At 43.6% G+C, this 25,460-nt stretch overlaps 1 protein-coding gene and 1 long non-coding RNA gene across 5 annotated transcripts in view; one reads left to right on the forward strand and one right to left on the reverse strand.

Annotated features, from left to right (window-relative positions):
• The first annotated feature begins 367 nt into the window (after nt 1-367).
• FLNB (filamin B) overlaps nt 368-25,460 on the forward strand; it is a 111,361-nt gene continuing 86,268 nt past the window's right edge. For all 4 annotated transcript variants that reach the window (XM_039546615.1, XM_039546617.1, XM_039546618.1 and 1 more), the window contains exons 1-2: nt 368-498; nt 576-1,134. In XM_039546615.1, coding sequence (XP_039402549.1) covers nt 687-1,134 — 448 coding nt within the window. In that variant the 5' untranslated portion in view covers nt 368-498; nt 576-686. The remainder of the gene's footprint in view (nt 499-575; nt 1,135-25,460) is intronic.
• Nucleotides 8,888-23,550, reverse strand: LOC120409134. Its single transcript, XR_005601144.1, has 3 exons — nt 23,342-23,550; nt 9,645-9,814; nt 8,888-9,546 (listed from the first exon to the last, which is right to left on the reverse strand). It is a non-coding gene; the product is annotated as an uncharacterized LOC120409134 (long non-coding RNA).

Raw genomic sequence — 25,460 nt, forward strand, 5'->3', positions numbered from 1 at the left:
AATAGAATGTGTAAGTGAGTCCCTCCCCACACTGACCTTGGCATTGTATAGTCCCTGCCTCAAAGTGTTTGCAGGCTATCCCCGCTACGTTAGCTACAAGCCCAACCTTTCCCCACGCCTCTTTAGATCACAAAATTCTGCACCACCCCTGGAGGGGCTGAGTTTATAGAACAATGCAGTAAAGTAATAATGCAAAGTGCGGGCGTTTCCCTCCTAGCTAGTTAGAAGACCTGGCACTAGCAGCACAGCAGGTCTCTCATCTCACTACTAGATAGTAACGAAGCAGCAGAAGTTCTTCGCGCCGCTGAAGGGGACAAAGATCCTGCTCGAGGTAGGAGGCGTTTTCCATCCCTGATTCCTAATGATATGATAAGGGGCTGCAATCACAGCCTGGGTGCTCTGACCACGGCACAGCTGTGCTCACCTCTGGCCGCCCCCGGACGGTATTTAAAGCCCGGGGAGTAGGCAGGTGCCTAGGCTGGCTAGGAGCACATACAGGTGAGTTCTAGTGGCAGGTGACGAGCCCGGACCCTGCCTGGGTAAGGCTGCTAACACCACCGCTCCTTTGCCCGCAGGTTTGCTTGCGTGCGCTTGGCACTGAGCTCGCCGCCGCCTAGGAGCAGGGAGCGCGCCCGGGCGGAGTCTGCTCGCGCACCCCCCGGAGAAGGCGGGGCGGCCGCCCCAGCATGAGCAGCGCGCAGGCGCGGGGCCAGGGGGCTCGCAGCAGAGGCTGGAGCAGCAGCAGCGGTGGCGGCAGCAGCCCGCGGAGCCAGACGCTACAGTTTCGGCGGCTCGAGCAGCAGCAGCCCGCGGGCCGCAGCGAGGCGGAGCAGCAGGCAGACATGCCGGTGACCGAGAAGGACCTGGCGGAGGACGCGCCCTGGAAGCGGATCCAGCAGAACACGTTCACCCGCTGGTGCAACGAGCACCTCCGCTGCGTGAACAAGCGCATCGGCAACCTGCAGAGCGACCTGAGCGACGGGCTGCGGCTCATCGCGCTGCTGGAGGTGCTGAGCCAGAAGCGCATGTACCGCAAGTACCACCAGCGCCCCACCTTCCGCCAGATGCAGCTGGAGAACGTCTCGGTGGCGCTCGAGTTCCTGGAGCGGGAGAGCATCAAGCTGGTCTCCATCGGTGAGTCCGGGCGGGGGAGGGAGCCCTGCCCCGCCCCGGGACCGGCGCGCGCCCGAGCGTGGCGAGGGGACAAGCCGGCCACTGTGGCTACCGCGGGCTGGGCTGGCGGGTCGGTCACGGGCGCGGGGGGTGTGGCTCGCCCTGGCCTCTGCGGCGGCTGGCGCTGCTCTGGGGCCGCCCGCTTGCTCCTGCTGCGGGCTAGAGCCGGGGCGTTCCCGGCCAGAAGCGGGCAGGGCTGTCGTCTGACCTCCCTCCGGGCTGCCGCAGGCCTCCGGCCACCCACCCGAGACCACCATGGGGTGCGGGAGGGTGCTGGGAGCGCCCTCCTGCCGGGGCTGGAGGTGACCCTGGGCAGGGGAAGGGCTGCTGCGTGGGGAGCCTGTGCTGGGGTGTGGCGGAGCCTGGCCCCGGTGGCTGGGTGGGGCCCTAAGGAGGAGCCCAGCTGCCACTCCCAAGGCAGGTGTGTTTGGCTCTGCGGGCGGTGGTTGCCAAACCAGCTCATCTGGCTGTTTTCTCCTAGTGCTGACTAGAGACAGCTCCCAAGGCGGGGGACCTTTACCAGGTCTCTAACACATCTGCGCTGTGGCTCTCGGTGTGGGGGAGTGCTGGCTAAATCCCAGGGTGCTCTGGCACACTTGTACTGCCGTACATGACTCTGTGAGACTTAAACCCTAACTTTGCCTACTCTCCGGCCTCTGGCCTGCCCAGAGGCTGGCTAGGCCTATTCCTGCCCATAGGGAAAGTAAAGACTGCCTTGTTCAGGAAGACAGGATCTGCTGTGCTGCCTCTCTCCCGGCAGGTAGAGCCACTGTCTCTCAGCTGCTGTGATTTGAGTGCTTTGCAGGGGTTATGCTGGTAACAAAGGTCCCACTGCTGATTCTACTGAAAACAAGCTAAGGCCATCACTGATCTTTCATTTGCTTGCAATAGACAGTATTAACTGGAGAAATACAACAGAGCAGACCTTATGAAGTCAAAGCAGATGTGAGCAAAGGGACAGCTGTTCTTGAGTTGTGACTATAGCTTGGCTGGTACACTCACCTCTAGACCCAAGGGTCCCTGCATAGGCAGTGTTGCTCAAGACTTGGGGTTGTGTGGCCTTAACACTAAGGTGCCATAGTGAACAGCCTCTGCCATGCTCCCTTCTCTCAAGGGCTTGATAGATGCTCCAGATGCCAAAGTTGATTAGGCCTTAGCCTGTGGTCACGCTCCAGATGACGTGGTTGTGGGCATGAAGTGCCTAATGGCTTCCTTGTTGTTCAACACAAGAATGGTCTAACCCATATGGCCAATGGTCCATCTAGCCCAGTGTCCTGTCTTCTGACAGTGGCCAATACCAGGTGCTTCAGAGGGAATTATAAAAAAAAAGCCATCAAGTGATCCATCCCTAGTCATCCACTACTAGCTTATGGCAATCTGAGGCTAAGGACTCTCAGAGCATGGGGTTGCATCCCTGACCATCTTGGCTAATAGCCGCTCCATGAAGTTATCTAATTTGTTTTGAACTGTTATAGTTTTGGCCTTCTCCACAGTCAACTTTTGGAACTCCTTGCCAGGGGATGTTGTGAAGTACTTATGTTTTGGACTTTCTGCCTATTAATTTAATTTGGTGACTCCTGGTTCTTATGTGAAGGTGTAAATAACACTGCCCTATTCACGTTCTATAAAATCCATGAATGGTGTGGAGGCTTCTATCATATCCCCTCTTACCACCAAACTGACAAATCCAATTTTTTTAATTTTCTCCTGTTTATAGAAGCTGTTCCTTCTCTTTACCTCTTCCAATTCTAATCTTTTTTGAGATGGGGTGACCAGAACATGGGATATATAGTATTCAGGATGTGAACGTACATAGGTTTATGTAGTGGCATTTTTTTCTCTGTCCCTTTCCTAATTGTTCCTAACATTGCTTGCTCAGTGTGCAGTCAAAAAAGCTAACATTTTTCATTATCCACAATGACTCCAAGATCTTTCCTGGGTGGTAACAGGTAACTTGCATACAAAGTGATTGGATCTGTAGTTGGGATTGTTTTGCATTTATCAACATTGAATTTTATCTGCTATTTTATTGTCCGGACACCCAGTTTTGAGATTCCCTTGTAACTCTTTGTAAGTCCAAAGCAGACTGCAAAATTACTCACCTCACTGTTTATCCCTTTTTTCCAAATTGCTTATACATTCAACAGCACTGATCCCAGTACAGAGATCTGGGGAACCCTGCTGTTTACCTCTTCTAATTCTGAAAAATGACCATTTTATTCCTACCTTTTGTTTCGTGACTTTCAACCAGTTACTGATCCATGAGAGGACCTTTCCTCTTACCCTATGTCTGCTTACCTGGCTTAAGAGCCTTTAGTGAGGGACCTTGACCTTGCTGTGTCTTCCATTCTATGCATCCGAAGAAGTGAGCTGTAGCTCATGAAAGCTTGTGCTGAAATAAATTTGTTAGTCTCTAAGGTGCCCCAAGTACTCCTGTTTTTGCAGATACAGACTAACACGGCTGCTACTCTGAAATCTATCTACTGGATCACTCTTGGCTGTGTATGTTAACTCTCGAATTCTGGTAGATTGGCAAGGCATGATTTCTCTTACAAAAGCTGCAATGCTTCACCAACAAACGGTGCTCAGCTATGTGTCTGATAAATCGGTTCTTTATAGTTTCAATCAGTTTGCCTGGTTCTGAAATTAAGCTTACTGGCCTGTAACTGCCAGGATCACCTCTGGAGACTAGAGGGGCAGGAGTTCAAGCTTAATTCTGTGGTCAATAGAATTGACCAACCAGTGATCATAAGGTTAAGTTTTATGAGCTGTTCACAAGGGTAAGACAGACCTCTATCTTTCAAGAGGTGAACTATGGGTAGAGGACTCCTGTCTTGTGGTGGTGGTCTGCCTGAAGGGGGGTAGGGAAGAGTTTGAAAAAGAAGGAAGGGACTGAGGGGGCAGGGGTGAGGGAGGGAACCCATTGAGCCTATTCTAAAGAGAAGGAAATGCTTCTAAGTGAAGCTTATTAGGAAGGAGAAATAGGTGAAAGTTGCTGGTTGTTGACTACTCCTTCCCCTCATAGAGCTTAATCTTCTGAAATACTCGGTAATTCTTTCTGGAGTATAGCTAGAATCTTTCAAACGTGGCCTAAAGCACATTTTTTCTTAAACCTCTTACTGATGAGCTATACTTGGTGTTTGCTGGCTAACCCTAGAGCAGTTAATGCTTGGAGTGATCCTTCACTAGGAACAAAGGTGACTTAAATGCAAGTTCTAATGAATTAAAATCCTAAAGAAAACCATTTGCTTTCAGATGAGTTAGTAGGTTGAGCTTATGGCTTTGTCACACGAAAGCAGCAAACTGCCCTTGTCTTCTCTAGGATTTTAACTTGGCATTTTTCCCATAGTGAAGACAAGGTCTCGAATCTCACTAAACGGACAATGTTGCCTCAAAAGTAATCAAACCAGATAATCTAAAATATCAGGCTGACACTTTATGACCAACATAAATTCCTCAACTGAACAAACTTTGAAGTCTCAATTGCCTATTGTGTGGTAGTGATACTTCACTATCTTAGTGGTAAATAAACATTGGGAAAACTTCACTTTGCTAGATATGGCATGGTAGGTTGTTCCAAAAGTTCAGTCTAATATGCTGTTTTATTTAAAAGGCTTCATAGTTGTGTGGGTTTATAGGAAACCTTCTTGTCAATAAGACTCATGAGTGTAATGAACTCCATAACAAGGAACACAATGATAAGACAAAGGAAAGAACAAGATTAATTACATGGGAGCTAGCATACACATTTGGTGACTCTAAAATTCTACAGCTTGTTTTAATTAGCATCATGCTTGAGTGACTACATGGTCTAATATGTAGATTATACTAATGAAATCTGCATAGGATCTCAATTTGTTGGCATGCAACTTAAACATAACCCTTCAAGCAAGAGTATAATACCCATCTCATAAGTGACTTCCAAATGGATAACAGTCCAGGCTTAGTCACAACTACTGGTTTCCAGATGTGAGTGTATTCATATGCCTATAATCCTGCTGAAGATGGATTAATCTAAAAATCTCCCCATCCTGCTCTAGCTTCAGTGAACTGTGGGTGTGGGATGAATAAGGCATCTTGTGCAAGGTAAATGCTTTTATACATTTCCTCTCTTAAGGGAGCAAGGAAATCTAACTTCAGTATAGAGGAGACTTGACTTCTAAATATCAGACTCTTCTTGAGCTTATGTAGAGTTTGGACTCAATGTTGTTACTCCATGTCCTAACATGGAAGGTCCATAGAACTAAAAATGCGTGTTAAAACTGGGCTGTATAGTGCCCTTATTCTAAACTACTAGACTTCATATAATTATAGAAAAATGTCTTATGCCTGGTTGCATTTTTAATTGGAAACATAAGTATTTTTATTTGGCACCATAGCTTTAGTGCTTTGCAGACCTACATAGCCTACTAGGTAGGGGAAATGATTAAAGAATCCATTAATTATTCACTCATGACTTTCTGGTAATTGTGCAAACATAGCTGATGCTTGAACTTCACTTGTTGAGAGATCATCTTTCCATCCTACTTTCCAGTGGCTGAGGGTTAAGAAATCTTACTGCAAACTGAGTTTATTTTGGCAACCAGCCTCCTCCAAAACTAAGCAAGCTGCTTCCCTTCTGTTTTGTAAATGTATTCCCTGCCCTATCAATATTATACCTATGTTTTTGTCCACAGGAGCTCTCTTGAGAAACATGCTAGCTTGGAGCAGCAGTGCTCCAGTGAACTGACTAGTCTGCTCAGGCTCACTTTTCATGTCCCCTCCTTACTGATGGAGCACTGTGCTGCAGCAACACAATCCATACTGCAAGTTCTACCACATAGAGCAGGGGTGGTCAACCTGGGGCTTCGGAGCCACATGCAGTCTTGACATTAATATGTGGTTCCTTGTATAGGCACCAACTCTGGGGCTGGAGCTACAGATGCCAACTTTCTAATGTGAGGGGGAGATGCTCACTGCTCAACCCCTGGCTCTGCTGCAGGCCCCACCTGCCCCCCCCAACCTCCTGCATGCCACAACAGCTGATCGGGAGGGATGGGGAAGTGCTGATTGGCAGGGCTGCCAGTGGGCGGGAGGCACTGGGAGCTGATGTGGGGGCTGCTGATGTATTACTGTGGCTCTTTGGCAATGTACACGAGTAAATTCTGGCTCCTTCTCAGGCTCAGGTTGGCCACCCCAATGTAGAACATCATATGCGGGATAGTCACCATTCCTGTCAAACTGTTCTACAGCTTAATGTTCTTAATATGAGACAAGGAAGCATATGCACTGAGTTCAGAAAATGAACCTGGGCTATCCCTTTACCTGAACTTCATGGTCCATCTCCTTAAAATAGTCTTCAAGCCAGATCTTGCTTGTATAGAAATGCTGCTGAACATTCTATCCTAGCTAAACTCAGCAACTTTGATTGCATCTCTCCTAAAGAGAAGAACACTCCAAGTGGACATCGTGAAGTCTAAAGCAACTGAGCTGACAGAAGCATAATGTTGCTCTTCTAGACAAATGGTAGCCAACAAACTAATACCTATTAACTGAAATAAGTTTTTTGTTTTTTAATCTCCAATGTCAAACCTACTAGTTGCATTCCTGCACTAAAGTGAAACCAGCACGGGGGCAAACATTGGTCTTAAGCTTAGTGCGAGCCCAGATCTATGTAAATAGACTGCCTAAAGAAATCTAATGCTAGACTCTAAAGCACAGAGCTTGCAGAAATTGGATTGAGCTACTCAGGAAAACTACTGTGATAGCTGCTACAAGCTGATCTCTGCCTGAAGATACTTCACCAAATCTTTCTGACTAAACACTTATTGGGCGGGGGAGTATGACATTTGTCTTCCAGACAACTCTTAGAATGTCAGCTATTGTGTTGCTTATGAGGTGCTGATTCGATATTTATTGTGCCTCAGCAACACTATGGCTGTGTTGCCTTCTCAAATGCATGAGGTCACTTGTTTTGCTTAGAATGCAAGTTTAAAGTTTTGGGTGCATTCTGGTATGTATTGGAGGTAGAAATTAGCCTGTTGGAGGAGTAGTCAAGGGTGTATTGAGTGGTATGAATAACATGATGAAGAGGAGTTTCTCCTAAGGTTGCAGGAGGATAGAATCTGCTACATTTAGTGGCAGTTAATGTTTTGGGCAATGTGTGATCTTCAGATGCATGCAATTGTGCTAGGTGTCAATTACAAAATGCTGCATAGCAGGGACAAAGAGGGATTTAACTCAAGGCTTGATGAGACTGGTTAGACTTCATCTATGGGACTCAGAACAGCATTAAAACAAAAGCTTGAGCAAAAGTGTCTTGTGGGGCAGTCTGCTGGGACTGGGTTTGTCAGTAATGACTGCAGGAAGCCTTAACAGCACATCGATCGATGATGACAGATCAAGTTTAGGAGAGGGGAAGACTCCGTAAGTGAATTCCAGTAATCAAATTTAGTTCCACTTAACAGGTTACACTAAAACTGACAACTTGACATCAAGTTGCCAGGATTAGTGATGGTTACAGCATTAAACTATCTGACAGACTGTGTATAGACCACTGAAACTTGGGCTTTGTCTCACTGCTTAAAAAGGAGTCTCGATCACAGGATAAGTAACATGTATTCACCAGCCCAGTACAAAATCTTACTGGAGACAAGGAAGGTACTGTAGCTTAGCTGAGAGGCATAGTTGCCTCATACTGTAAAGTACAAGGAGGTAGCCTCCCAAGATTTTAGTGACTTCTTTACTGAAGAGGGTTTTTACAGTGAAGACACAGGCCTGGTGAAACTAAGCAGATACAATTTGGTAACACCGAGTACTCTATAGCTAGTAAGCATTCTGTAGCTAAAGCTTCCCATATCTCCTTGTCACCAGACTTCAACCCTAACCTGAAAGGGCCACTAAAGTGGGAGGCATTTGTGAACCTTGATGACCTATTAAAACCAGTAAATAGTTTTGGTGCAAACCCCCCCAAATGAGCTTCATAAATATTTCTTACCCCAACATATATACATACTGAACAAGCACCCGTGTGCCATAGTGCTGGTTCCTCCCTGCACAGGACTAGCTGGGATCAGCTCCCTGCTTCCCATGTTGAGCTGCATGGAGTCACAATACCACCCACTCAAACTAGGCATGGCTGGCTTGCCATCATGACAGTGTGGCTGGACCAAACACAAGCATTTCTATGACCCTGTTCACCAGGGTGCAGTGCCTGGAGCAGGGAGCTGAGCCTGACCAGAACTGCAGGAGCTACTACTGCAGGATTACTGAGGGGCAGGACACTTTCACCCAATTTTGCGTCATATCCCATGGGTTGAGAAACCTTGTCTGTCTATGTCCTCCTCTTCCTTGGCTAACAAGGGTCCTTGTGAAAGACAGTTTCCTACAAGGAAAAGGATTGCACAGTGGCCCTTCTCCCCTCACCATAAGCTGACAGTCAATGACAACCTCTATTTGCTCAGTCTTGTGTGTCCACCTGGTCTTGATGCACTCATCCTTAGTAGTTAATCATTTCAGACTTGTATGTTTTACATTCTATTGCTTGTCTCTGAAAATCCATTTTTCCATCCAAAATGGACTACAGAAAGGTATGCCATAGCTGATACCACACTCTATGGAAACTACTCTGAAGTGCACTTCTAGCTTGGGATCTAAGGAACTCAAACAGTGGGAGGGAGAATCTCTGCTACTTGACCCACAAATAAATGAAGCAGACACAGTGAACATGTGGGAATTTGATTTAGCTTGTGTATTTGTAGCATATGGAGTCTAGTTAGCCATAACTAAATAGCCATGCACTTGTATTGGAGAACATGTCTATCACATGCCTGTGAATGCTTCCCACTGTGTGGTTACCTGTGACTTCTCAGTTTGTGATGATGGGTTTACATTGATGCCATTGATGCACTGACAACAGGGCCCCTCAAATCTGAGTTGCTTTTAAGATACTTGAACAGAACAATGAGTAGACTTGTATAATTGAACTCCAGACAGAAGAGACCTGATAACATACATATGGGCTAGTAGCTAGAGTTCAGTGCCAGTAGACCTAGAATAAATGTCAGTGGCTATTGCATCTACAGGGTTAAACTCACTGTACCCATGACTCCTGGTAGGATAACCAGAAAATGAAACATATGTAAAGACCCCTCATGGGCACAAGGAGAAGAGTAAGACTTTTCAGCTTGTTTCCTGAGTGGTGTCTATCCCATTTCCTAGGGATGGGCTACCGCCAGGGAGGGAAAACTGGGACAGCAGACAAACTGCTTATATTCCTTATGTCTTCAAGCATAGCCATAGCTAGCCACGCAGTAGGTAAAAGTGGGGATGAGTCCCTGCTACTTCATATCCTCTTATAAACACAGGTGGTTAGACTTCTTCAGGACAGAGTATCTGTTGGTGCAAAGCCAAATGTGGGATCTTGTTACATTATGCTACAAGATGTTTCAAATCTTTTACAGAAAAAAGCTGTCTAGCTGAGCTTCACTTACTGGCTTGGAGGACTGCTGTCTTCCAGTATAGAAGGAGCTGAGCTCCTCTTTCCCCTCTGCTTGTGACCATGGGGCTCTGGAGTGCTTTCCTAGGAGCAGTGTCTCAGGCTGAAAGCTGTGACAAGACCTTCTCCAAGGAGAGTTCACATGTAGGGCTCCATTACTCTAACCTGCAAATGTGAAGTGAATCATGACACAAGAGTTTTCATGTACATAAAGTTTAAAGGCAACATCTTGCAATAATAGAAAATCTAGTAGCATTGAGTAGCTAGTTAAGCACCTATTTCTTGTCGTGAACTGAAAAAGGCTGCCTATTAAAAACAAATGGACTGGAAGGGACCTTGATAGATTTAGTTCAGTTCACTGCACTGAAGCAGGACTGAATATTACCTATACATACTCTGACAGGTTTGTCTAACCTGTTCTTAAACCTCCAGTGACATTCCCCAACTTCCCTAGGAAACAACTTCTCCTTAACTACTGAAGACAGGATACATAGTAATGGGCTTAAATTGCAGCAAGGGAGGCTTAGGTTAGACATTAGGAAAAACTTCCTAGCTGTAAGGGTAGCTAAGCACAAGAACGACTTGTCACCCTTCTCATTGTAACAACCTTTTAATGTATTTGAAGACTTGTCCCACCTTGGTCTTCTCTTCAGAATAAAACCCCCTATTCGTTCCATCTTTTCTCATGGATCATGTTTTCTAGACCTCAATTTTTTTGTTGCTCTCCAATAGATCCATCTTTACCAAAGTGGTGTACCCAGAGCTAGACACAGTACTCCAGTTTTGAGGCCTGATAAATAGTGAAAGAATTACTTCTTGCTTACAGTACTCCTGCTAATAAATCCCAGAATGTTTGCTTTTCTGCAACACTATTACACTGACTCATTTAGTGTGATCCACTATAATCCCCAGGGCCTCTTCTGCTGAACCTTTTCTTCCTAGTTAAGCAGTCATTTCCCATTTTGTATTTGTGCAATTGATTTGTAACAAATCTTGTTTTGTATGTGATATAAGTGAATTTTCACTTCAACCATCTTGTAACACAATGCTTAGACTAGGTCAGCATGCAAGTCTTGCTTCAGCTTAGTCTCACATGAGGTCTAATGGCTGCCATCAACTAAACTTGATTCATAATACTAATCCTAGAGTTGCAGTTTTAAATGAGATGACTGGCAGCTGTGCTAGAGTAAGTATCTCAAGCCTTGCTTGTATTGCTAGGATTTAATATGCGGACTTTTATAATGTCTAAACATGGCTGTTTCACAAGCGCAAATGGAGGACACTTCTCCACTGTTCCTGGCTTCTTACAAGCAAGAGCAATTCCTCAAATCTACTACACAAACCTCTTGGCATTACCCCTATGGCTTAAGATACTTGAATGGGATTTTTGTATCCTGACACATTAAGTCTGGAAGCAAGATTTCTAGTGGCTGGCTGTCCAATGCATGGACAGCAAATGGCTGTCATAGCCTAAAGCACTGTAAACTTTGACACCAAGGTCAACTATTTAGACCTGGAGAATTGTTGCTGTTTCTCAACCTCCCTCATACCAAACACATAGGAATCTCCTCTGAGTTCCTGCACTATAAGAGAATTGGTCTCTTCTGACCACTATTTCTGATTTGACCTCAGCTCTAGTGTAAGCATACATATGCAGTACACAATGAAGACTAAATGCTAGTTACTTAAATGCATGAGTTGTTCATCTTGGCCAACTTGTACATTCCAATATTGACTCCCAATAGTCACACGTGGTCAAGCACTTTTTTCTAAATCTCCTAACTTGCTTTGGGAATGCAGATGTCGTCTTATTAGACAAATTTTTACTTGGTAAAATGTATAGTACTAAACTTTGCTGAGGAGTCCTGACCACTTTTGAACAGCCCAGCAGGTGTAGAGACTAGTGCAAAGCTGATGCAGAGGCTTTCTTACCATAACACTACCTTTTAGGGATCAAATTCTAACAATCCTATTGTAGGGCTCTCAGGTCTCCAGGTAAATGACATAGCAATTGAGGAAACCATTAAGATACAATACTGAAGTGGGACTGCATTGTATCAAATCCTCTCTTGAAGACACCTGGGGGAATTAAAGAATATTTAAATAGCAACCCTTTAGCCAATTCCCTATTCCTCCCCAGTCTTCTAGGGGTGGTAAAGGAAGCAAGGTAACTTTCCTACATATGCCTGATCTGTGGGCAGGCCTACACTACAAACTTGCAGTGACACTACTGTTACACATCTGGTGAAGACTCTTTAAGATGATAGTTCTCCCATTGGCTTAACTCCATGAGACTAGCTATGTCAGTGGGAGAAGCTCTCCCACTGACAGCACTATTTACATGGGGGGTTATGGTTGGCATAAATGTCACTCAGGTATGAAAAATCACACATGAGTGACATATGTAATCTAGACCAAGCATAAGTATCCAGCAGCTCCTAATGGGGAAGAACTGATTTCTGTATAGAGCACTAGATTAAAACATCAAGCAGGGTTAGTGATTAGAAACCGTAAACTCATGCCCTGAAGTAATTTCATTGAAGAACCACTTCTTACCTACCCAAGGAACTGCAAAGCTAAAGCAACTTTTGCTGCTTAACTTTATGGCTCAGTGGAGGTGGCAACAGGTTGGAGTGATTAAATCAAGCAGGAAACTGACTTGTACTCAACCTCTTTAAGAAGATTTGACTTGGTTCTACTTTTTGCCAACCAGAAGGATACACTTACACTTAAGTTTTAAATTCACCTTGCTACATTGCTCCAGGGGTATGAAATTCACATCCCTGAGAGCTAGTGAAGCTGGCCTAATGCCTGGTATATACATGGCTAGGTAGATGGAAGAATTCTTCTAAATTTACACTTCTGGCTGCTATTAAGCTTCATGGATTGGTGACTGGCATTCAGCTATATTGCACAAACAGGACTTGAAGTTTTTTAGTTTAAATGTGCTGGATTCTAAACTTGTGTAATATCTTGCATTTAATGCTTTAAGTCTTCACTATAGTGAACAGAAGAACTGTTTGGTCACAATGTCCTTCAAGATTTGAGAACTACTGGTTCTCATTCTGACATGTAGTTTCTAATCCTGGATTGGCAATGGAAAATTTGGTTTCTCTACTTTGAATGAAGAGGCCATTAAACTTGAATAATCAGAAATGACAAATCCATGCTACTGTTGTCAAAGGCTGGCTTAGTGCTTAACACTTCAGACTCTCTGGTTCCAGGTGCTTACCCAGTGACTTACATCAGCTCAGTAGTTGGACTTTGCTGCTGAGATTTTATTTATATATATATATATATATATATATATATATATATATATATATATAGATATATATATATGTATATATATATATATATATATATATATATATATATATATATATATATATTTGTTTAAATTAAAAATCTATAATTTTAATTATAGTTCAGGCCTTAATACAGGCTGTCAATTCCAAACTTAATTTTAAATACTATAAGTTTTTTTTTTTACATACACTGTTTAACCAGCCAGAGTGGCAGTCCTTCAGGAACTCTTGACAATTGATATCCTGGTGCACATATGGGCTATCAAGGTCTCACTGCAGTTATGGCACTCTGAACCATGGACCTTCTGAGGGAAGCAGTGTAACTCCAATTCTGTACTGAAGGCAGGGGGCAAGCTGGCTATCCCAGGTAACTAGCTTTTCCTAATTTTGCCACTTTCCTTTAGAAGTAGAACTAGGAAGCAAAAGCAGCTGGCTTATCCCTAGGCTTCTGGGGACCTTTGCTGTAGCTGAACAAGCTGTCAGCTCTGACATCTAATGGTGGTGGTTTTTGTTGCTCCAAGGATGTTACCAACTGCCTTTCAGCTGCATGCTGATTAGAAGAGTGTGCCATTTAGACTGTCTGTAGGAACTAACAGCTCTAGCTGTTTCTAGACGTCTGCTGTGTACTGGAAACTCAGACAAGTAGAACTCCTATTGCCATGGGTGGATTACTTCTAAAAACCCACTTCCTGTCACGCCCTTTGTCATTGAATAAACTGTTTCAGTTGTGCCAAGAATGCACTGATAAGCTGCATTCCAGCATACACCTCCTGTGAACAAATAGAACAAATTGGTCTAGGGCTGTAACTCTCGAGCTATATTGGGTAGCAGCTTCTAACTTGCAATAGTTACACCAGATCAGTGGCATAACTATTGTGGACTGCATGTGTATGGGGTGGAGTGTTTGTGTTTTCACCACAGGCTGTCAGAACAACTTCCAGCTTTCACATTGCAGTTAAAAACCCAAGCTCTTTTGTTTGAACCTGGGTGGAGTGGGGACACTTTTAATTCAACTTTGTTATGCTATTTACATAGCTGACAATGAAGCCACCTTCTTTGCTAATTTGTGACTAACATGTTTACACCCCAATTTCATATATACTGATTTAGGTAGATAAGGGTTCAATTAATTACCTGTCTCAACAGTGATTGAGGTTCAAATATCAATCCATCTTAAAAGTGACCTCTTGTGCCATGCATGTACAGCACAAGCACTGACATTAGCAGTGTAAACTTGGAAGCCTTAAAGTTAAGCTAAGGTAGAGGACGACATACTGCCAGTGAAGCTGGGACAGGATACACTGAGGGAAATGTCTACACTGCAGTTAGATCCCTGTGGCTGGCCTGTGCCTGCCAGCTCAGGCTGAGGGGCTATTTAATTGAGGTGTAGACACTTGGGCTCAGGCTAGAGCCTAGATGATGGGACCTTCCCACCACACAGGGTCCCAGAGCTCAGGCTGGAGCCTGAGCCCAAACATTTTCCATGCAATTAAACATTCCTTTAGCCTAAGCCCAAGTGGCCTAGCACTAGTTTTTAATTGCACTGTAGATATATCTGGAGTGGCACAGGGTATAGTATCTTAAGCCTTGCTGTTTGTACTCTAGCACCCACCTTCTGAGCCCTAGTCAGACCACTTCAGATTAACCAGAATGCTCCTATCAGCTGCTCTTGCTTTGTAGCCTACTTCTAAGGGGACACCTAATATTAGTGTTTCTAAGGCTATTTTTAAAGGGCAGTGCTGTGCTACAAACCAGGCTCAAGCTAATCTGATAGTGATGGAAACTGGTACAAATCAAACCAACCACTTAACTCAAGTTGATTGTGAAGATACTTCAAGTAACTTTTCTGGGAGAATTAGGTTTATGGGAACGTGGCACCTAGCACACAAGTTTTGTATGGCACTCCCAGCTAGTGGAAGCCAGAGAGTTCATGGAGTTGTGCGTCCATTTGAGAAGCAGTTGAAGTGATCAAAACTCCTGTTGCTGCAGCACTACTGTACTTGGTCCATATCTTCCTTCCATGTCTGATCCTAAAGCCAAACGCCACATAAATTACAAACTCTCTGCTAGCTGTAGACTAAACCTCTTCTGGGAAGAGGCAGTGGCAATTACAAATATTCATAAACCTCACATCTTGCCCTTGACTGAACCTAGAGATCTAAAATGGAATACCATATGGCTGGTACTAGTAGTCTAAAGGCTGGCACATGGCCCAAAGAAGTAGGAAGACTCCATAGTCCTACATAATCTGATAATTTATGGTCCAGCCAGCTCCTCTTATGTCAACCCAGCATCATAACTGGGTGCAGGTCAGACAACCTGATAAGTTGATGAATGGTGAAATCACAGCTATAATGGCTCTATGCTGATATCTGAATGAACAGTAACTTAAAACATCATAACCTGATGGCTTGAAAGCAAACAAGGGAGTGCCAGCACAAGCCATTACTTTATGGCCTGAAGATACTTTACTCTAGAACTGGAATATCTTGTATACCTTACTTTACAGCAAAGCTTCAGGGCCTTTGTTGCAATATACAAATCTGGGTGTGGACCATGTCCATTTTAGCTTTTAAGTAAAGATATTGTCTGCTTTTTGAAGACAGGCAGCTGCAGTAAACCTGCCCTCCAAATGCTTTTATAGTCTAGCCTATTCTGCTATTTGTACAGGGGAAGATACTAATTTAAATCCCCTATTTCTGTTCACTCCCCGAAGCTCTAGTATATAGTGGTAGACAACCCTGACCATGGTGCTGTCTTAACTAGATGATCAGTGTTACACAGGCATTACTAAACAAGCTAATGACTTGCAGATATCTGCCATTCCACAGACAGGAGCACATGTGCCTCTTGAACTAAGAGTTCTCATGAACTTTTACCACTTAGTGTGCCAGAGCGCACACTATGCCAGCTGAGGGAGATGTTAAATCCACTGAGCAGGGTCCAAAGGTGCTTACAAGCTACTGGTACAGAGTGGCTTAGCACATTAAATGAATGCCTAGGCTTTGATGTGAGAATACCCCAATTTGGGAAGCTCATACATAACTGTTTCCCTTTCATACACCTAGTCAGAGGATGGTGGTGCTGTGGTTAAGCACACTTTCCTCTCTAGCCCCACTTACTTCTGAACTAACAATCAGTAGAATAAACTACTCAGTTGCTACAGATTAGGTTAGACAAAGCACTTAATGCTTCAAGAGGCTGGACACATGGCTCCTTTAGAGTGTGAATACAAACCATCCACCTTACCCAGTTTAAATTGTCTGGACTGGACCTTAGCTAAGCTCTTAAGTACAATAAATGCAGGCCAACAAACCTTTAGGGTTAAGCCTGAATAAGGAATCAACAGATGCTAGTAGTGAGCTGCCAGCAGGCTCTGCCGCCATCACACCATATACCAGATAAGGAATAAAATGGCGGACTTTTAAAAGGGGAGACTCCAGTCTAGCAGTGTGTAGGTGCTCCTAAAATGGAATGATGGCTCAGGATATTGAACGGGATGTCTTCAGACTACTCCTATGGCTCTTCTACCTCTAGAGAAGATGGCTCAGGCCACTCTGGTCAAATCAATGCACCGACTCCAGAATCTACTTTCTGTGATATACCTCTTGATTGCTTCCTAGTCATGGTCTGTAGCTGAGGTGCAAACTGTAGCTGCCAGTAAGTAATCTATGCTGAAGTTGGCTTTAGAAATTGTCTGCATTGCATGTGCTCTGACAAATGTGCTGAGTTCAATAGAAGGATAAGTTGGCAGCTGGTATATTCTGGTGTTGGTAAGCACCTGATAGCTCTACAACAGAACCAACTAATGTGGGATTTAACTTGCACTGTAATTTTTAATGCTAGTCCATTTATTATGCAATTCTAGACTAGTGTTAGGTTTTCCAGTGAACTTGGGGGGTTCAGTGTTTCAGATGTGCTCAGTTAATAGAGCACAAAAAATTGTCCAACTGCCAGCCCTGCAACTGGATGTCTATTCAGAGTTGCAAGTCATTCTCTTCTTGCATGCCAAAGATTCTTGGAGGCTAGGATAAACTATCCCCTTGGTGATACCTGGCAACCCTACTACCTTAACAGAGGCTGAACAGGGTAATTAGCCTTGAACATAAACAATTTGGGATATAAGAGGGAATAAGAGCCAGCTTGCTTTTGCCATTATAGATCCCACAGTGAGTTTAAACTTTAAGTTGGCAGACATGAATCAAGCAGCAGATCTGAGTTGGAAGCAATGTTTTTTGTAATCTTAGCGTTGCTTTGAGTCTTCATTGAGCTGCTCATACATGCATCTGTAGACTTCTTATAGCAGTCTCACTAGTGTGGCATGAGATGTTAGGCAAAGATTGTAATGGCTTTGCCTAGCATAGCTCTACCATATACTGGCAAGCTGGGAGCTCAACATTTTAAAATAGGAAGAACACTTTCTGAGCTGTGGTGCAGAAAGTTGTAATTGAACCTGAATTACACTAGGAAAACATGTTAAGTATATGTGGGGTGTAGGGAAACTTTAAATTAAACTTCTATACTATTGGCTGAAAATACATTGCCTGGAGTGGAGAGGAAGCCTAAATATTTAATTAACCAGTTTATTACACAAATATAGGCTTTAACAAGCTATGGTACTTTTCATACTAGGGCTGTAGAGAAATCACAAGCTTCTGAAACTTACAATTGGACAAAGAAAGTATTCAGACTGAAACATACACCTAAGGCTAAAACAGACCACCCTGTTCATCAGCTAAAGGATATTTGCACCATATGTGGATGGTGTATCCACCTAACTAAATCTGCCTGGCATGTGCAGGCAACTGTGTGGTGTTTGTATGTTTTTTATGCTTTCAAAAGTCTCTAAATTCTTTGACAAAGTGGAGTAACTATCTCTGCTTAACAGAGATGAACTTTTAAAGTCTCTTCCAGTATGAGATGTACAGTCAAAGCTGAAACTTGTGGACTCCAAAGAAGTAGACTGGCCTGTGCAGGCCAGCGCTAGCCTCGTTCACTCTTACGGGATTATGTAAAAACTTCTGGGAGAAGCATTCAAACCCTTAAACCAAATCTGCATTGATGCAGTAATTAAATAACACGGATCCTTAAACCTAATCTCTGGAGTTTTCATTTGAGTGAAACCGCTGAATTGAATGCATTGTAAAGATGCATTGCCATCCTTGAAATTCAGACTTGGTCTAGTCTAGGAACACTCGTGTGTGTACACACACATCTTGGAAGTTGTGACCACCTTCCTTCCCATTCATGATGAAACTTGCTGATGCAGAGCTGGATCACAAGTCATGTTAAGACCATGACTTTCCTGAAGATAAGATACTATTGCAAGTTAAGATGTTATGTCTAGGCAGCAAAGCATTGTACTAACTTAGCTAGCTTCCAAACTAAACAATGGCTCCTTGAGTCCTCATCCTCCTTTGAATCCAATAGCAAATGAAATCTACAATACTGGCATACAGGCCAGTGGTTTTCAACTTGTGAGCCAAGTTTCAGAGGGTCCTCCAAGCATGGTCCAGCATTAGACTCACTGGGGCCCAGGGCAGAAAGCTGAAGCCTCACCGCATGGGCCTGAAGCTTGGGGCCCTGAGTCTAGTCACCCAGGGCTGAAGCCAAAGCCTGAGCAGTGTAGCTTCACGAGAGCCCCTGTGGCATGCGCCCCCCAGGCAATTGCCCTGCTTGTTACTCCCTAACACTGACTCTCACTTTTATGTGCAGAAAACTAGTTGTGGCACATGTAGGCTATGGCGTTTTTATAACCTGTTGGGGCAGGGAGGCCCTCAAAGGTTGAGAACCCCAGTATAGGCTACTTGTGCCTCACTCTAAGGTGCCAAAATGAGCAGAAGAATACATAACTATAATACATGCTTTGTGTGTAAAAGTAAACCAGTGGCGCTCAAACTTTTGTACTGGTGGCCCCTTTCACATAGCAAGCCTCTGAGTGTGACCTCCCTTTACTTAAGTGTGTTTAAATTTGTATTTAACACTATATTATAAATGCTGGAGGCAAAGCAGGATTTGAGGTGGAGGCTGATGGCTCGTGACCTCCCATGTAATAACCTCACGACCCCCCTGAGGGGTCCTGACCCCCAGTTTGTAAACAGTCTGTTCTTGTCTGCAGCTGAGATCTAGTCTGACTGCAATGTCGAGTGAATTATTGGCTGTAATGAATTGCATCCTAATCTGTTAAATCCAGTAATACTAGCTCTTCATAGAGCTTGGATATGGTTACTTGCTCAAACTCCAAGTACAGCACAAATGCAATAGTGCAGCCTTTAGCGCTGGAAGGGTAGAGAATCTTAGATCCTATCATGTGCTGGAGGGTGAAAGTGGCATTGCCTCTGGATTAATTCTAAATATTTAGCAGTTGAATCTTGTTCCACTCTGGAGCAGGGCAACTCCCTACCTCACTGTCACCAAACAGTCACCATTAAGAGGCTCTTCTGCCTTATTACCACAAATTAAGTAATCGGCTGAATACAAATTGTCTGGCAGAGGAATGGCTTGTGAACACTAGACAAAATGCTCTGAAGGATGAGTGAAAGTTTGGCTAGACCTAATATAAAAAGCAGAAAAACTGCTACTCAAAATAACTACCTACTGCATGGCCGAAAACTAACCTAATTTAGCTCAATCTAAAAACATTAACAAATGGAGTTGCTCACTAGCAGCTAGAGCTGGTAGAAACTAAATTTATCAATTTTTTTGTTTTGCCCCCAAAAAAATCACCTTTGAACCACTTCTCCCTCTCCTTTTTAGAACTAGCTTACAAAGCTCACTATGTGCTTGATATAAAATCCTATATGTAATAGAAACTCATGTCTAAACTACAATATATTATGGCCATTTATTCTGCACACATAAGCATTAAACAGCTGTGGTTAGTGTGCCCAGAGCTATAATAATCCCATATGGCCCTTCTTAAGGTGCTTGGAGACCACCCATGCAGAATGTATTCCATACAGATTCATCACTGCTATCCTTGTTTTTGGAAGCTTCTCAAAAGGGGATTGTCTGACAGTGGCCACCATGATCAGACAAGTTATCTGGGCTTTAAGCCAACATTCTTATTCCTTATGTTAGCAACTTCTAGTTGAAATTACATAAACATAAGTGCCATTTGCTGTATGCTAAATATACAGATCTTAAATCTCAACTGTGCAATGGAGAATACCTGTTTAACTTGGTGGGCCAATGGAAGTACTGCTGCTTCCTGTGGTGGTCTGTTTGCTCTGGTTATAGTTCTGTACATGTCACACTATGCTTAAAATGACTTAAAGTCTGGAGGTGGAGGGGGAATCACTTTATACCTAAAGGGCTGGAGAACACTTGAGTTTTGTCTTATGGCCCAACCACCTTAAAGGATGTGATACTAGAAGCTGTTGTGTCATAGTGACAGTTGGGATTATCAGTGTTGGTCTGGGGGAAACGCTCTAAACTGAATACTAGTTGGCTCAAACACAGGAAGTACCAAAAAGTCATAGTAGAAATACAAAGCCGTTTTCTAAGATTTGCAAAAAAGTTTCTTCCTTTCTATTTCTCACTTTAAATATAGAGTGCAAAGACTTTAAGGGCTTGATTTCCCCAACCATGTAGTCAGTGGTATGATGACTTGAAGAATGCAGGCAAAATAGACACCTCATGTGTCTAACAGATCAGACTTTTTGGATGCTATTGCAATTGCTGTGCAGGGGGTCTGAATCTTATTTGGAGGAGGGAGTGTTGTCAGGAAAAAGGGCTTGGTTTATGCAAATTGGGTACATCTCCATGACTGGAGTAGATGCAGCCATGGTGTAACGGACTAGCTTCTATTTAAACTCTGCTGCAGTGCTGTCTTCTAGACCAGTGGTCCCCAAAGTGGGGTGCATGTAGGGTAACAAATGTCCCAATTTTATAGGGACAGTCCCGATTTTGGGGTCTCTTTCTTATATACGGTCCTATTTCCCCCCCACCTGTCTCTGATTTTTCACATTTGCTGTCTGGTCACCCTAAGTGTGCAAGATGATCCAATGAGGGGCATGGCAGGAGGAGCACGGCTGGAGGGGAGGAGAAGAGCAGCTGGATGAGGAAGGGAATGAGTGAGTGGGGAAGTTGCTCCCCTCCCCTACAGGCAGGGCCACCTGGAACGCAGGGGCTTCAGGGCCCTGGCCTGCAGCTCTAAAGCCCCTTTCGGAATGTGGCCCAGAGTCCTCCAGCCTGTGGAGGAGCAGGGGCAGCCAGAAAACAGCACTTTCCCCTTCAAAGCCAGCCCGAGAGAAACAGCGCTTTGAAGGGGAAAGTAGCACTTCTCTTGGACCTGCAGCTGCCCCTGCTCCTCCTGAGTCCTCCAGTCTGTGCTCACAGGGCCGCATTCCGAAAGGGGCTTTAGGGACTGCGTTCCAGGTAGCCCCGCCTCCGGGTGAGCTCCCAGACTCATGGCCATGGGGGTGGTCCCGCACTGCACAGCACCACTTGCACACCCCCTGAACCAAACAGGCGCTGCCCCAGGTAAGTGCTCTGCACCTCCTACCTGCCTCAGCCCTGAGCCCCCTCCCTCACCCAATCCAGACCTTGGAATCGCTGTATCAATGTTAAACTAAGACTTTTCAGAAATAATGAAGCATATTCAATCACATTGCTCTCATAAATATATTTTTGAGCAAAAGTCTTTGTACTGGTAAAGTACAATAAATTTTAAATTTCTATTGTATGTTTTATAATTTACATAATATAGTAGTACACTTATACATATATTGGGGGTGCATGATCAAAAGTTTGGAGACCACTGTTCTAGACACATGCAGTGTCTACCCAGATCAGAAACCTAAAATTATAGTAGATTACACTAGAATAGGAAGTTCAGCTGCTATTATAGGATCAAATAAACCAATGCCACTGTTAGCACTTGTTGACTTTGCCTGATGAGAGCAACTCTATGCATGCCCAAAGCTGACTAGGATCCTGCCATATCTAAAGGTTGGGGGCAGGGGGTTGTCTACTCCATTGGTTAGTTGCTCAAATGCACAAGGCAACTAGAATGTTTACTTGTAGTATAAAACCTACAGTCTGCTTGCCTCCTGTCCCTCTGTCCAAGGAAATGAGATCAGGATAGCTGAATTTCCATTATTTTTTTTAAAAACTGTAGGGTACTGATATGACAACTTCACATTACATGAAACTTAAGTGTGTGTATAGGATGTCTTTCTCCATTAAATCTTGCCACTTGGTGTCATACTAACATACTGGACAACATATTGCCACAAAACTATACAAATTATCAATCTATCAAGACCACAGTAGAAATTTGCTTAGGAATCAGTCCATATATATTAATATAAAAATCAACCTCTTGGGTCTTCAAGTGCATGTGCATGATCTGTGGCATGCTGAGAAGTCTTTAAAATAACTAATTTGGTAACCTGAAGATTTGATCATGCCAGATTATGAACACCAAAACTTTTTATCTTAAACTCATCTTGCTCTAAAACCTATTTCAATACATAGCAGAGCTCAGTTGAACTGTGCAGGGCTGCATGAATGGGGATTTCTTCCTGCCAGTCCTGTTAATACAGTGACTCCAAATGGAAAAACTGAATCAAAGTGAACATTGTAGCCAAGGATTTCCCCAAACAGTAATCACTGATTATTTCCAATGTGTTGGTTTTGGCTTCAAAAATTCCATCCACTCTGGCTTTAGTACTTGGCATCTGCTGCAGAGAAGACATCAGACTGAGCCATATCTGAATAGGCTCATTTATCTCAGCGGTCGTCTACTTGCTGCCTCATAACTATCTTGACCTACACACAGTGTGAGTAAACACTTTTATTAAGCAATGTAGAGGTCACTCTGGCATCTGGGAACCTTTTAGCTTATTTGTTGCCATTTGGCATTCCTAATTCTTAGCTGAGGCATCATGCTGTAAGAGTGAAGTTCTGAGGGGAAACAACCAGTCACTAAGTTACCCTTGAACTTTAAAGTGGGGGAAAACTGTAAAACAGGGATGTAACTTACTGTGTTCAAACTTTTCCAAGGAAGCCATAAAACAGCTATTTCCTGTGCTGGTCTATTGTAGCTCTGTAAGGAAGAGGCTACACTGAAGTGCTGGGGACTGCTTCAGTTAACAGCCTACTCCAACTGAGGCCTCCTGTGTTCCCTGGGGTACTCTATAACCTCTTTGGCCCAAGGTATCTAGCTGCCTCTTCTGGGAGGGCAAGAATACTTGGAGTCAGGCATACTCGTAGTGAAGGGATATTAACTTTACTATCTCTACTTCAGTTTTAGGGGATCCTGTCCTCTTCTTCTTTTTTAACCATAAGGCAAAGTTGCAATAAAACTAACATACGTCACATGACTTATTACTACATCAACATCAGGTTGTTATTTAGAAATTGGATTATGATTTCCTACCTACTTGGAGGGCTCCCCAGTCAGCAAGTCAGAATCTTTAATCCTTTTTATGGTCTTATAGCACCAAAAAGGTAGAAAAGGGGGTGGGAGGACAAATCTCAAATTGTGATTCCACTCTGAGCTAATGTAGGAATAGACTCCTCTCCCCACTTGGACCCTTTAGTTAAAGATGATACCTTATTTAGAACTAGGGGAAGAAACACAAATTGAGTTTCTCATCTCACAATGCTCCTAACATTCCAGTGGAATAAGAATCCTAATACCTGACAACTAGCACTAATTCTATGGTTGCTAACCAGTCAGGCTTGTCCTAGAGTTGTCAGGAATTAAAGCATAACTTTAATTTAAAGATTATGCCTTGTGATGAAGACTATTTTGGTTGGCTGTATTTCTGGAGGCAACCCCTAACTAATCTTGAAGTCTTCCCAGTCTTCTGGATCTGTACTATCTTCCTGTAAAGGGATTCTTAAACTCCTGTTAGAGCATGCTTAATGTGCCATTCACCATAAACTAGAATCTTTTTAAATCTTTAAACCTACACAAAGCAAAACTTGAGAATATCTTGCTAATGAGGCTCTTATCACTCACTTCTCGTAAATATAATCAACGAGGCATAAATTATAAAGCAGCATACTCTTTAATTAGAACTAGAATCACTTTTGCCTCAATTTCATCTGAGTCTCAGGCTTATTTCACAAAACAAGTCCAATATATGGCTGTCTTAAGCTAGGGTTTTATTGTTCATTCTTAAAATAGAACTTGCTACAGCTAGGTGAACTATATTGAAATGTTGCTGACTCAGACTATTCCCAGCCCAATCCAACAGCATCAAAATCTTTTGATTTTTCACTACAAACATTCTGCAATGCTACAGCAGGTCAGGCATAGGGTATGCATTACCTCATGCACATATGCCACAATTTCAGTGTTAGGGGACCCAGAGAAGTGGAACTCTGCCATAGATGCTTTCTGGGAGGCTTTCTTGCCACCCACTTTCCAGTCATATTTCACTGCCGTCCCTCTGAGTGAGACTCTCTAAGATGGCCTGGGCAGGAGGCTTTGAGTGGAAGCAAATGGAGAAAAAAGTCAGACACAGGTGGATGCTCCAATTTTTCTTTAGCTGAGCTTCCTTTTTGGACTCTCATTGCATAGCCTCTCTATTGGAGAATACCTCCAGTGTAAACTTGAGTTACAAGGGTGAACAGTTTTTTTTAAGCCAATAAGGAGCACAAGTAGATTGAGCATTTAGACAAGGTGGGTGAGGTAAAACCTTTTTATTGGACCAACTTCTGTTGAGAGACAAGCTTTCGAGGTGTCAGACATTGAGCTCTTTAAGGGACCTCTTAAAGTCACTTTATACCTAAAACAAAACTGTTTTTTTGCCTCTTGATAAGCTTGTTGTACTACCTTTATATAAACTTAAAAAAAAATCAGTGGAGCTCTGCTAGAATTTGGGTGTTAACTCCTGCACCTTTAACATGAGATCTGTCTCAAATTACCACCAGTCAATGAGATCGTGTCACAAATCTGAAGCTTTAGTTGCAATCCCTTCTCCCCAATCCAGTTTACAGCTTTCTGTATCACCTCTTGTCTCAATTTCACTCGTGTTCCAGGTTAGACAGCACCTCCATTTTAAACCTAGAAGAGCTTTTTTGGCAAAAGCTTTGTGTAGTCAACACAGAATGGCACAAGCCCAGTCCCGCCTCTGCATATCACCTTGCAGTCAGACTCCAGGTAGGACTTAATGTCACGAGCAAGAAGCATTTTTTACCACATAGTACAAAATTAGTCCATCTAAAAAAGCATTGGAGTAAACAATACTCTTCAGGCATCATGAGGAAATTGGATACAGAATGAATGGATGTTATGAACGCTACCTTGTGTATTAATGCATAGTGGTAAAGTTACCAAGAAAAAGCTTGGGGTGTCCATGCATGAAGCGTATCTGAAGCAGTGTTTCAGTCAGGGCTTGTCCCATGCAAGAAAAAATTGTGATCTCAACATCCACTTCTGGGGGCTCTTAACACAGGAGCAAAGGTGACTTCACTAACCAGGAATGTGCTTTAAGTATAAGGGGCCTGTGCTCATGGGGCCTATTGTCAGAATAAACAGTTTGTCA

Source organism: Mauremys reevesii, linkage group 7, assembly GCF_016161935.1.
Source record: "Mauremys reevesii isolate NIE-2019 linkage group 7, ASM1616193v1, whole genome shotgun sequence".
Classification (NCBI taxonomy): Eukaryota; Metazoa; Chordata; order Testudines; family Geoemydidae; genus Mauremys; species Mauremys reevesii.